The sequence below is a fragment of the Crotalus tigris genome, unplaced genomic scaffold (assembly GCF_016545835.1).
Source record: "Crotalus tigris isolate CLP2741 ecotype Arizona unplaced genomic scaffold, ASM1654583v1 scf7180000017663.5292952, whole genome shotgun sequence".
NCBI classification, from domain to species: domain Eukaryota; kingdom Metazoa; phylum Chordata; class Lepidosauria; order Squamata; family Viperidae; genus Crotalus; species Crotalus tigris.
Genome location: NW_024096550.1, coordinates 4,207,152 through 4,221,092, shown reverse-complemented (window position 1 = coordinate 4,221,092; position 13,941 = coordinate 4,207,152). Strand labels below are relative to the sequence as shown.

Sequence of the window (13,941 nt, the reverse complement as noted above, 5' to 3'; positions counted from 1 at the left end):
ACTCCCGCTATCTCAATCCAGGGGCAGAGGGGACGGACACATTAAGAGTTATGTGGCCACAAGGCCTACTTTACACCTTTCCCCCACTTCTGCTCATACCGGCAGCCATCCGCAAATTGCTACACGAGCAAGTGGAGGTGATTTTCGTGGCAGCACACTGGCCACAGAGACCGTAGTTCGCAGACCTGATGAACCTGTTTCAATCAACTCCGTGGAAGATCCCCTCCCACCGAGTGTCCCTACACCAGGGAGCCATCTGCCACCCGGACCCTCAATGGTTGCAATTGACTGTCTGGCACTTGAGCGCCGCGTAATGACGCAGGAGTTATTCTCTCCTCGTGCCATTACCATGATTCAGGCTGCACGCCGTCCAGCAACCAACTGCATATATGATTCCACTTGGAAAATTTTTTGCCTTTGATGTAGGGGGCGGCAGTTTGAAATCTCCAAATTAACCATCCCTCAAACAGTATACTATCTTTTAGATGGACTGGACAGAGGCCTCACCCCGGCGACTATTCGCAGGCAGGTGGCGGCTCTGTCCACTCTTCTCACGTGTGAGGATTTGGTTCCCTTAGCTCACCATCCCAGGGTTCGCGCCTTTATCAAGGGTGCGTGTAACACCAGACCCCCAGTGGTACACAGATACCCATCTTGGGAATTGCCGCGAGTACTTTGCGCTCTCATAGGATCGCCCTTCGAACCACTGGGGACCGTTTCATTACAACACCTGTCTCTAAAGGTGGCGTTCCTGATCACCATCACATCGGCTAGGCGAATTTCTGAGCTGGCCGCACTGTCGGTCAGGAATGACCTCTGCACCTTCCACAGTGATAGGGTGGTCCTTAGGCTAGATCCTTCCTTCATCCCAAAGGTAAACTCTCTGTTTCACAGGCACAGGAAATTGTTCTCCCAAACTTCTGCCCAAACCCGACACATGATCAGGAGCGGCAGTGACATACATTGGACATACGCGTGGCATTGCGATGTTACATAAAACATATGGAGCCTTTCCGCAAGTCAGAGGCCCTCTTTGTGTCCTTCAGACCGGGCACTCTGGGGCAGAAAGTTTCCGCCGGTACCATTGGAAGGTGCCGTCTCCAAGTCATCTCACTGCCCATTCCACTCGAAGTGCTGCAACCTCGGCGGCATGGGCCACTCAGGCGTCCATCGAGGAAATTTGCATGGTCCTCACCTTCCCTGTTCATACGCCACTACAAGATCGACCGTTTTGCTTCGGCGGACGCCTCCTTTGGTAGGAGGGTCCTCCAGCAAGTGATCTCCAAGGACACCCTTCTGGCCTTTTCTGTCTTCCACCCATCGGGACAGTGAGGCTTTGGTATGTCCCACCGGTGGATTCTCCATCTCCTGTATTGGAGAAGGGGCAGTGGTCTTACCTGAATGCCTTTTCTCAGTACGGAGATGGAGAATCCACACCCACCCTAAGGTCAGTTAGGCTGTTATTAGGGAACTGAGAGCCAATATCTCATCAACCTTCAGCCACTTCACCCTCGTTAAGAATGGATCCCCTGGCAAGAGGGGGCGTGTCAAATTTGGCTACTTGGTCTCAAGAGCAGGCAGACAGAGAAAACCCATCGGTGGATTCTCCATCTCCATACTGAGAAAAGGCGTTCAGGTAAGACCAACGCCCCTTTTCCTTGTTACCTTCTGTGAGGAGGCTTCGTGGTATCCAAAGGAGAACATCCAGATTCAGTCACAATTTTGTTCCATACAGTATTAACTTTGTGAACTCTAAAGCTTCATCCTTCCGTTATGTCTTCAAGATGGACAGTGATTAATATTTATATGTTACTTATAAGTAAGGGTGTAGGTCTATACATATGTTGTATATAGTATATTTAAATATGTGTTATGTATGTATACACTTTGAGAGCAAGCAACTAAATTTCATTTTTAATGTGTGCCATTGTGCCCATAGTAAAAAATGACAATAAAGGCTAATCAATCTATCAGGCATCTTTGTCTCCTTGAGTTATAAATTTATAAATGTAATAAAGTTGAGGAATGAATGCAATTATTTGATTTATACCAGTGATGGCGAACCTTTTAGAGACCGAGTGCCCAAAAACTGGCCCTGCCCCACCCCACCCCTTGCCCCGCCCCCACTCCGCCCCACCCTGCCTGCCCGCAAGACCACTCACTGTCTCCAGGACACGCCGCAGATCGCCCAGGCAGCCCAGCAGCGCCATGGCAACTACGCCCTCTTCCCGCGCCCCGCAGCATCAGCTGTGGGTGTTGGGGCATGAGGGCAGAGTCTTGTCTACGCTGCCTGGCTGCCATGTCCTTGGCTGCGCTGCTCCGCATGGGCCATGCTTGGGGGGTAACTCTCCTCCAGGAGGGGATCACGGGTGGAGGCAAGGCTGGGGCAACGGCACGTGTGCCCACAGAGAGGGCTCCAATTGCCGCCTCTGGTACCCGTGCCATAGATTCGCCACCACTGATTTATACCAATGTTTCCTGAATTATATGCTTATACACATCATTGAATACTATATTAGAGAAGCAATCCTTTTCTTTTTCAGAATGGGTATGCAGTTCATTGCTTCATCTCTCTGCACAGTGAACAGTATATCTTTTATGAAATAATTGGAACTGTGAAGTTTGTTCTTAGTTCTGGTTATCACCTCAACTGGATGCTAATTTCTTTATTTTTAATTAATTGGGAAATCTTTACAACCATGTTTTTGAGCGAGGAAAAAAGTTACAAGCATTTGAAATAATTGCATCATGTTCCCTCTCCTGGAATTATTTTTTTCAATCCATACTGAGATGCCATAGATTGAACCTTGGATTTTTGCATGCAAATTTTGTGTTCCTCTGTTGAGCCACAAGACTAAATAAAGTATTATAAATAATTTAACTTTCAGAAAATTTTGGGTGCTTTCTGCTAGATAAATTTCCAAATCTAGGCTTTATAATGTAGTTAATTCATCTCTTGTCTATTATCTTGTAATAAAGCAAATATAATTAGTTTGCATTCTGACCAAATAACTCATTTAATGCTGTGTAACATGAAGAAAAAATAATTTATAAAAATGAGGTTGTGGTGGCATTATGAGTAATAAATGTTCTCCTTTGCAATATTAACTAATGAAGTTTGAAGTTTAGCAATCGTTATCCCTTTCCTTTTCCCTTTTGCTATATTTAATATTACTCCTGATTTTTGGAGAAACCTAAAGCTTGCATATTGTGACCTCTGGAATAATCTAATAAGGACAATACCTTTCATGTAAATAATAATAATAATAATAATAATAATAATAATAATAATAATATAATATTAATAATAATATAATATTAATAATAATATAATAATAATAATAATGACAAAGTAGCAACAATGGTGCATTGGAAGATCTGCAAAAAATATCATTTGCCTGTAAGCAAAAACTGGTGGGATCATAAAATAGAGAAAGTCATAGAAATGATAAAATTAAACTGCTCTGGGACTTCAGAATTCAAACAGACAAGCACCTGCAACATAACACCCCAGACTTAACAATTGTCGATAAGAAAGACAAAAAAGTCTGGATAGTGGACGTGGCAGTGCCTGGAGACAGCAGAATAGAGAGAAAGAACTGGAGAAGATAACAAAATACAAAGACCTACAAATAGAAATAGAAAGACTGTGGCAAAAGCAAGCAAGGGTAGTACCAATAGTCATAGGCTCCTTGGGTGCAATCCCAAAACAACTGGAGCACCACTTGAACACAATTGGCATTGACAAATTCGCTATTAGTCAATTGCAAAAGGCAGCCTTATTAGGAACTGCTTCCATCTTGCGACGATATCTGTAATACTATCAAACATCCACATCTGCCTATCCCAGGTCCTGGGTAAGGACTCGATAGGTAGACAAAATGCCAAATCCAGTCTGAACACCTGGCTGACTGTGCGATGATCGATTAATAATAATAATAATAATAATAATAATAATAATAATAAGTTGGAAGGGACCTTGGAGGTCATCTAGTTCAACCCCCTGCTCAGGTGTAGGGTTTCCTGCCTGAGCAGAGGGTTGGATTTTGGAAGAATTCTTGGATGATTTTATTAAAGATGCTTTAGTAGTTTATTTTCATAAAGAACAAAACTAGATTTGGATATTTTAAAATAAATTTGTTTCTCTAACAAAACAGCTGAGGTCTATAGTATTATCTTCAGTGGAACAATTTTTCTTGCCATGCTTTTAAGCAGAGCAGTTGAATACATAATATAATACTTGTTCAATAAACTAACGGCTATGATGATTCTTAATTGGATAGCCTATACATTTTTGATATTTTATAATGCTACCCAAATAAAATAATTAAAATAATTAAAATTATATTTCTCTGTTGTGGAATAGTTTTATCTGGTATCTAGAATTCTGTTTTAATGTTAAGATCTTTAGAGGTGCACATGTTGTTCAATAAGAACTTATGTATCCTCTAAATATTGTTAATACTGTTAAACTAACTATATTGAAAAATGCAGATTGAATGATTCTACATTCAACTTCTCAGAAATTGGTCCAGGATCCTTCTGCTAAAGCAATTTACCTGTTTTCCTTTTAGTTATTCATAAATCACAATAAGCTATTGTTAAAATATGATTGGCTAGATTTATGCAACATGTTAAGCCATATGCAAGGAAGTCACACTATAGTTTTGTATAATGTGTAAAACTAGCCTGTATGAAGCCTTTTTAAAATCTTATTACAATTGTCTTCTGTAGTACAAAGCTCTCAGCAGCCCTGTCGCATCTTCATTTTTTTCTAACAATTTACAGTGTCTTGATTATTTCCAGAGGAGTTTCTATATAAATGCCTCTTAGTGCTAATAATCCATTCTAGAGACTCCTTAACAGATTATTTTCCCAATAAGAAAAAAAGAACAGTAATGCTGGAGGGTGGGTAAGGGGAATAGAGGTAAGACAGATGTATGGAAGTCTTTATCTGGAGTCCAAAATTATGTAGGTGACACAGCATAATTAGTCAGTGAAAGCCTTGTATGAAAGCTTCCTGAAAGAGCACTTTCTTATATTAGACTTACTTCTTTTTTATTTTTATGCTTGAAGAATGAATAAATTCAACGCAGAATTCAATTTATTCACTCCAATATTGTTTTTCAGCTCTTCAGGTCAACGCAAGGAGCTGAAGATTCTTTGGACTGCTTTCCCTATCCAGAGAGGATTTTGTTAAGATCAGACCATCATGCAAATTGCATGACCCCATGTCCTCAAAGAGTTTCCAAATACCGGGCTACTTTAAGTAGAACGTCTCTTTCAGACTTTATCAGTGGAGCCTTACTCGAAGCTACTATATCTCTGGGAGCAAGAAGTGGCACCTTAAATATTTCAGGAGGATCAACTGGGAAGATCATGTTAAAAGGTAATGAAGGAAGCTATATAATTTTTGATGGTCTGCTTGTGAAAGCTGTTATGTGTGGAATCTCTCTCCAAAGAGCCAGTCGTAAGCCAAATGGTGTGTGCATGTGTATATATATATATCTATATGTGTGTGTGTGAACACACGTGTGTGTGTGTATATATACTGCATACACACACATATACTGTACATACATATATACTTATACATATACACACTTACATACATCTAAAATTATTTTAAAATAATAAATACTTATATACATATACATACATACATACAGACCACATTTTTAGAGTTCAAATGATGGATATTTTAAAAGTTTTCCATACATGTTATTTTTTTAAAAGAAACATGGAGCCTCTGATTTTTATCTTTAGAATGCAAAGAAGCTGTTTACAACCAATAATTTAAAAGGAAGTAAATTACCATATTAAGATTGCCCATAGGTATAAAGTTTTCTTAACAAAAATGATCAGAATTTGTAGATTATGATCAAGCTGACATAATCAGCATCTATTCATTAGGTCTGGGAAGTTCACATGGTGTTCTTGGAACAAGTTGTTTTTATTTTCTTTTGTATCTTCAAGTTCTATAGCCAATATGGTTAATCTCATCACATGGATTACATATTCTTTGAATTTTTTTTAAAAAGGATCCCTCTTCCTAGATTGTTTTGTGGAGTCTCTCAAATTTTATGTTTTTAGGAATGTTAACCACTTTAGATTGTAATGTCTCAAAGTACTGGGTGAAGATACTTAAGTGTGTTTTTATTGTAGTTTGTACTGAAGTAAGATTCCATGTCAAAGTGGTTCTTAATGAAAGGAGAATTAAAGTACAGTCCTCATTGTTTAAGATACATTCAGAATACACGTCTCTTTCTGTGTTAAATAATTATGTGTTTATTATGTTCCTGAAAGCTTATGGTCAAAAGATTTATAAAATGAGGAATTAAATAAATGCATCATTCAATTTTAGAATGTTGTAGAGTAACATAAAACTTCAATGAATAAACATTGTTATATTTTAGTGTCTTATTTGTACAATGCTGTCAATCTAGTATGTTGTTGCTATAATAAATGCTGTAACATTAGTTGGGAAAATAATATATGTATCTCTACTTCTGTACAGTACATTACTAAATCAGATTTCCAGATCCTAATTTTGCTTCTCTATAGCAAATTGGGAGATTGCAGGATACAGAGAAGAATGTAGGCCAAGGATATATTTAAAACACTCCATTCCCTACTTTCCTATCACATCTTCCCCAAATCCACGGAAAATACTTTTAAGAAAATCACAATTTCTACTATGTATTGTGATGTCATGTTATTAAAACATTACTTTTTTTTGTAATTTTTCCCCTATACTGTTTTGTTTGGTAATATAAAGAGTAATTCTTGCCATGGTCCTCTATTTCTAAGATTATTTAGCACTCCTATTCATTTTATTAATCTATACAAATTTCTTTTTTAATGGGCAGCACAATAAAGAAAGTTGATTTGTTTGTGTACTTAAACACATCAAACAGCTTAGGGAATAACTTAAAATATTTAACTATTTGTTTGTGGATCAATGGGGGGGAGGGGATAGTTCCGTGCAAATGGCGGGCATGCGTGCCTGCTGTTTGCCCAGATGGAGCATGTGCACACACACTTTTCATGCAAGTGAGGATGCACAGACATGCCCATGTGCTTACTCGCCACTTCTGCAGCCCAGTTCCAAACGGCTCAAGGCCCAGTAGTGGGCTGCAGCCAGAGGGTTTGGGGAGATCTGTAATCTTCTTATCCTTGTTATTCTTTCATTCCACTAAAACCAAATTATCATATTGTTGACGTTTTTGTGAATCATGTCACATTTGCCAGAATTATTGAAGTCATTTGAATATGTTGCACTAAAGTTCAAGAGGTGTATCATATTGCAACATGATAAAAGCAAGGAAGAGTTAAATATTCATGTAGTCCAGAATTAATGCAAGTAAATATCTTGATATGTGAGGTCTTAAAATTAACATTTGAACATTGTTCATTTATACTTCATCAGACTTTGAAGATATAATCAATGACCTCTTAGATGGGATGAAAAACACTTTTTCTAAGTAGTTGAATTTTTAACCTTTTCCTCTGAAAAAAATTCAAAATAAATTTGGAGTTTTGATAATATAAACAAAAACAAACCCATACATAAATATGTCATGTGCTAATTAGGAACATGTTTGAATTTTCAGAAAAAATCATTGAGGGGAGGGCTTCTAATATATTTTGACAATATGAAAGGATATATTAAAAACAACCTACCGGTAGTACAGTATTGATTATTAGAAGATTTTGGCCTCACTGAGTCTGTTCCAGGTATATTGATTTTCATGTTGCATAAATGTGTTTGTTTTTCTTGTAACCAAATAAAATGCTACTCTTTGTAAAATCTATCTTGTTTCCGGTTTTATCTGGTAAGTAGGTAACTTGACCTTTATGCTTGTTGTCTTTGTGACTTACACAATGTATGCTAATTGTGTATTTTGATAGTTCATAGTTTCACACTGAGCAGCTGTTGCACAATAGTGAATGCAAGTAAATGTGCATGTTACATTTCTCTGCTTTTGAAAGCATCTGTACACACTGACATTTTAGGAGAAAATGAATAGAAATATTCAGTTTACCGGTAAGCTTGATGGCTTATATAGTCATTTCTCTTGTCTTTTTAATCTAAAAATGTTTTTGAGATCGAGATAATGGCATTATTTGTGGGAAAGCATATCTAACATATATGTATTTTTATCATTTTTTTTACAGATTTTGGCTATATTTCTGAATATGTTAAATGTTGTGAAAATTTAGTTATAATGAATTTAGATTAGTCTGTTTTAATACTAATGTATTTTATTTAATACATGTTTTATTATAGTAAGTTCAGTATTGTAACTGTGGTTCGTGTTGGTTATGTTACTGGATATTTATATATCAGAAAACTATTTTAGGTAATAAGGCTTACTTTCTTTGTTTTAGAAGTAAATTAAAAAAATTATATTAGAAAGTTATCTGGCATAATTTCCAAAAAATTCACATAGAAAACCACCAAGCAAGTTTATATCATCCTAGAAGAGTTGTAATGTAATAGTTGACATTACATTCTAATAATAATTAGTGAAAAATATTGAGCATTTTATTGACTTGACTATTATTGTGAATACAATATTTATTGATTAATAAACATACCTAGCATTAGAAATCAGTAAAGGTGTTTCTTTTGTATCAGGAATTATTGTTTTCGTTTAGATGGCAAATGTTACCTTTTCCTTCTCCCATAACAGATAATTTCAAGTTCTCTTGAATCCTTATTTGCCCTATTTGAATATCACAATCAGCAATAGTTGTGCAAATTGCAATGCAGAGGAGAAAACATATTTACCAGAGAAAGTTTAGAGTAATGATGTGGGGAGCAGATCATTCTGCAAAATTTTCTCTGTCCTTTAAATCAAATTTTGGAAAATCAGAACAAAATGTTTACAACTGGTTGCTTTCTCACAGTATGGTAACCAAAATTCTAACAAGCCACTGGGTAAGCTTAATTACAATGCTATTTTTCACTAGAATTCTTGGCAGTGTCTTGGAGATTCCAGAAAGTTGGATAATAATAGCTGCCCAGATTTAATATTAGAATGTCATAAGCATTCTTATATGATATTGCAAAGAAGGGTTGTGACTGGGGAGGGTAGAAAGGATGTTAATTTTAACAGATTTCCCATGGTTTACAAGGTTATTGTTCATTTATTTGCATGAGAAAAAAAGGAAAATCAGTGGCAATGACTTATTTCATTGACAAAATTATTAATGACTTAATCAGTGGTAACCTAATTCACTGAAAAAAGAATTTAAACAATCTGTTTTCATGAGAAGGATAATATGTTTCACCAGAAGGATTTAATTTATTTTGTTGTATATGTTTTTATTTTAATACAATTTGATTAACAATTAAACCGTTCCATCTCATTTGTAATACTGAACCAGCTATGATTTTCATTTTAGTCAGTGACAAGCAGATTTATAATATAGTTGACTATACATAATTATGCTCTGCAAAGATTGGAAAGAGGAGACTTTGGAGCAGAAATATGGCAAAAAAGCAGGATTTGTATAAACAATTTCCTGTTGATTTTTTTTCCTTTTGCTTCAGTTAACACTCACGTAGCTTGTTCTTTCACAAGCAGGTGGTGGCTAATCTTTAATATAGAAGCGCTAATTTTGTTTCCAGTTAGACAGCAGGAATAAGTCAGCTATAACTAAAAGCAAATTGGATTAATACAGTATACTTAGATTCCCCCCCCCATTCTTCTTATAGAATGTATTGCTTATGAAGGAGTTGTTAAGAAATAAGCAACGGGTTTTTCTTTTTGTACCTAAAAATATCAGAATTTAGCCCTGAATTATCAGCTTTTAATAAATTAAAACAGCATTAACCCCCTGCAATTTCTGGCTCCTGTAGATACGTATTTCTGATACAGTTAGTCCACAACAGGCCACAATTGAGCCCAAAATTTCTGTTGCTGAGTGAGATAGATGTTAAGTGAGTTTTGCCCCATTTTACAATCTATCTTGCGACAGTCGTTAAGTGAATCTGGCTTCCCCATTGACTTTGTCTGTCAGATGGTTGCAAAAGGTGACCAGGTGACCCTGGGACACTGCAGCTGTCATAACTATAAGTCAGTTGCCAAGCGTCTGCATTTTGATCATGTGACCATGGTGATGCTGCAATGAAACAGTCATAAGTCACTTTTTTCAGTGCAGTGTAACTTTGAACTGTCACTAAATGAACCCATTGTAAGTCGAGGACTACCAGCAGTTCAGAGTAGGAACAGACAATACAGTTATTTGAAGATATAATCAAGTTGAGTGCCCAAAGTGTGGTCTCATGAATATGGTGGGGGGGGGGAGCAGTGTTGGAACTGTAGGATATAGGTTGCCTTTTTCAGGTCAGTTGTAACTTTGAAGAATTGCTAAGCAACAAATCGTAAATTGAGGACTGTCTATAGTTGAGTACTACCTGTAATAGTGGTACCTCCCCAGAGCCATTGCTTATATTGCTGCTGCTACTTTTTCTAGGATGGGTAATGATACTTTTAGTAGTACAGTACCACTGTTGGACTCTAATATCAAGTAAGATTCAAGTGCTAGAATATGTTTTGGGGTTTTGTACTATTAATGCTCAAGTTTTTTCAAATATGTTTTGTTCAGCTGTAATATTTTCTGTAGTACATCATTTAATTATATAATTATATAATATAATTTGCCAAAGCAATTTTCATCTCTGCAGGGAATAACTTGACTTCATCAGGACTTCGTAGTACAATTACTATTAACACCCTACTGTGTCTCATTATTTTTGGATATATGTTGAACTTTTATAATACTCAGTTTGAAAATAGATGAATCTGAGCTATGATTACATATTAATCTTTATTACTTTAATGTATTGTTTATTAGAGAAGTAACTAATAAATAGCATTTTTTAAAATATTAGACTAAATTCTTATTTGAAAATGTCTAAAAATGTCACACAATTTCAAAAATGCCTTCATCACATGGTTTTTAAAAAAATGAGCAGTATATTTAAAGCCAAATAGGACATTGACATAATTTGACCAGATTGAAAGAAAAACTTTCTGATGAACTTTATCTGATGAACTTTATTTTGTATTTTCTCCATCAGGATGGATGTAGACTCCACTGATTGGGTAATTTAATCCCACCTGCTCAGACTAAGACAAAAAAACTCTGCCACGCCTCCTTCTGGGTGTGACTTCCTGTTTTTGTCTTAGTCTCGTGCTCAGCAAGACGCTTTTCAGAAGGCTCCTAGCTAAGTTTGATTCTTTCCTTTTTTCTTTTAGGCTATTCAAATTAAAATTGGATACTTTAAATTCAAATTGATTAACAATTAGATTAATTCGGCTTCACTTCCAAATTAAGAGGATTGCGTTGGGGGGGATAGGGACTCTGTCCTCCCTCCCCTGCAGCCCTTTGGGCTTTGAAAAGGAGGCTGCAGGCTTCGTTCGTTAGGGAGCTCCCGTTCCGACGATCTGTAGCCTCTTTGCGATTCCGCCAATTCAGCTGGGTAGCGGAGGTCGGCTTTTCAACTCGGAGACCTCCTGAGTGATTTACTTGCCTCGAGGCCTTGAGGGAGAATTCCTGACTGCAGCTTTATCTGGATCGCAGCAGGGGCTGCGCTACTAATCGCAAGTGCTTGGGGACTGGGGGAGGAATCCCAAATCAGCCTTGTATTCCCCTGCTGTGTAATTGATTCTCCTGTTTAAAATACGACAGGGTTTTGCTTCTCCAGGCCTTAAGGCCTGGCGGCCGCCATTTTGACTGCATGGTCTAGCGCAGCTGCTTCTAGAGGTCCCACGTGGCGGACGCCATTTTGGAGGCCTAATTGAAATTTTTGCATAATCATTGGCAGTTATTCCTGCATTATTGCAGACGCATAGTTGTTGCCTGTGTCACTTGGTCTGTGAGCAGACCTGTTCAGGGGGGAAGATATTTTTGTATCCACAGGAGTTGTGGTCAAACTTGAGGGGGCTACTCCAGGTGTGGGCCTTGGCTGCATTTGAGCAGACCAAGGTGTTATTAACTGGTCCTAAGGCCTAGAAGAGAAGAGCGAAGAGATTCCTTTATTGTCCACCTGTTTCTCAGTTTAGCCCGTGACCTTTTGTCACAAGGCCTGTACAGACAGCATTAGAACACTGTCTGGCTGTTCTTGCCATTGCCTTCTGTTCAGAGCGAGGATCGGTTTTCCATCTCTGACTGTGATCTGCGTGTTGGGTTCCTCCCCTCATTTCTAGGTACTACTGTCCAGGAATACCTAGACAGCAATGGCAGACAGCTCCTCGCCCCAGGCTTCTCAATCTAGTGTCCCCCCTGCTCAAGCAAAGCGCAGATCTGAAGAATTGGACATGGGGGGGAAGAAAAAAGCTAAAACCAAACATCTGTCTTCCAAAGATACTTCCAAATCAGCCGGGCGAGAGGCCACAAGGAGACACTTAGCATTGGAGAGAGAATTCTCCAAGGCACAAAGGCTCAGATCCAGTGGGACTGAAACGGTTTCCCCCGCCCCACTGGATACTCCTTTGACAGAACCTCAATTTGAATCATCTCAGGATGCCCCAAGACCTTGGTCTCCTCGGGGGGAAACCGAGCAGGTAGGTCCTCCTCGCCCCTCTCCTTCATCAGCACACCAACCACCTGAGACCAGGTGTGTCTCAATGGAGGTTGGGGTCAGTTCCAGGGACCAAGGGGAAATGTGGTCCCAGGCTCAATTCCAGGCCTTCATGCACCAAGCATTCAGGCAGTTTATGTCATCAACTGAGAGTAGCCAGGTGCAGTCCCATCCTACTCCTCCCGCATCTATTCCCCCACCTCTGGTGGAGCATGATACTAGACCTAGCTCTGCTGTTTCGGAGACATCCTCACAATTAGGGGAGGAGGGATCAGTGGAACTGGGAGTTGCAGACACTCCCTTGTCTGAGGAGGAGGATCCAGCTCCTGAACAGGTGACCTCTTCCGGGCTTTTCGATCCGGCCATTTTTCGGTCACTCCTCGTAAGGGCTATTGACACGGTAAAACTTACCTCAGCCCAGGAGGAGACTCCTTCTTCCTCATCCAACCGGGAAGCCAACCCTCTGTTTGCGGAAAAGGTCAAGGAGGAACCGCAGATTCCATGCCCACTAGTCTTCAGGTCTACGGTGGAAAAGCAGTGGGCATCCCTTGCTACCACTCCTTCACAGAGCAGTTTAGACAAGAAACTTTACAATGTCTCTTCTTCTTTCGCTTCTCTTCTAGAAGTCCCATCTGTAGACGCTCCGCTGACCTCTCTGTTCTCCAATACCGCCGTCCCGGGGGACATGGCTGAATTCTTGAAGGCAGAGGACAAAAAGTTCGAGTTCTCTTTTCGTAGAGCTCACCAATCTTCGGCTTGGGCCATAAGGGCGGCAACCTCATCCTCCTTCTTTGCACGCTCGGCAATTATGTGGTTGCAGGAACTCCAGACGCTCATTCCGCCGGATCAGGTCAGAGCGCACCAAACAATAGGGAAAATAGTGGCAGCATCCGAATACATTGCGGATGCATCCTTACACTCGGCTAGATGTTCAGCCAGATCCATTGCAGCCTCAGTGGCGTCACGTAGGCTGCTCTGGTTGAAGCAATGGAGCACGGATTTAAAGGCAAAGTGGCGCTTAGCAACATCTAGGTACAGTGGCACCCACCTTTTTGGTCCGGTCCTAGAGCCTCATATCATTGAGGGCAAGGACAAGCGCAAGGCGCTGGCCCATCCCTCTAAAAAACCAGATAGACGGCCCCAACAGGACTTCCGTAGGCCATCATTCCGTCCCAGCGGTTCCTGGGATTGGAGACAGCCCTTTCGGGCAGGGCAGTCCTGGGATTGGCCCAGAGGCTCGCGATCCTATTCTTTCAGACAGGATCGGCAACAGGACCGCCAGAGTAGTGCAGCCAGGGGTCAGTTCCAGACCAAGCGTCCCTTCAGGGGATCAGGCAGTCGTCCTT

At 39.5% G+C, this 13,941-nt stretch overlaps 1 protein-coding gene across 9 annotated transcripts in view; it reads left to right on the top strand.

Annotated features, from left to right (window-relative positions):
* Nucleotides 1-13,941, top strand: part of PLCE1 (phospholipase C epsilon 1) — a 171,482-nt gene that overhangs the window by 76,365 nt on the left and 81,176 nt on the right. For all 9 annotated transcript variants that reach the window (XM_039336001.1, XM_039335999.1, XM_039336000.1 and 6 more), the window contains one exon: nt 5,131-5,389. In XM_039336001.1, the coding sequence (XP_039191935.1) occupies nt 5,131-5,389 (259 nt within the window). The remainder of the gene's footprint in view (nt 1-5,130; nt 5,390-13,941) is intronic.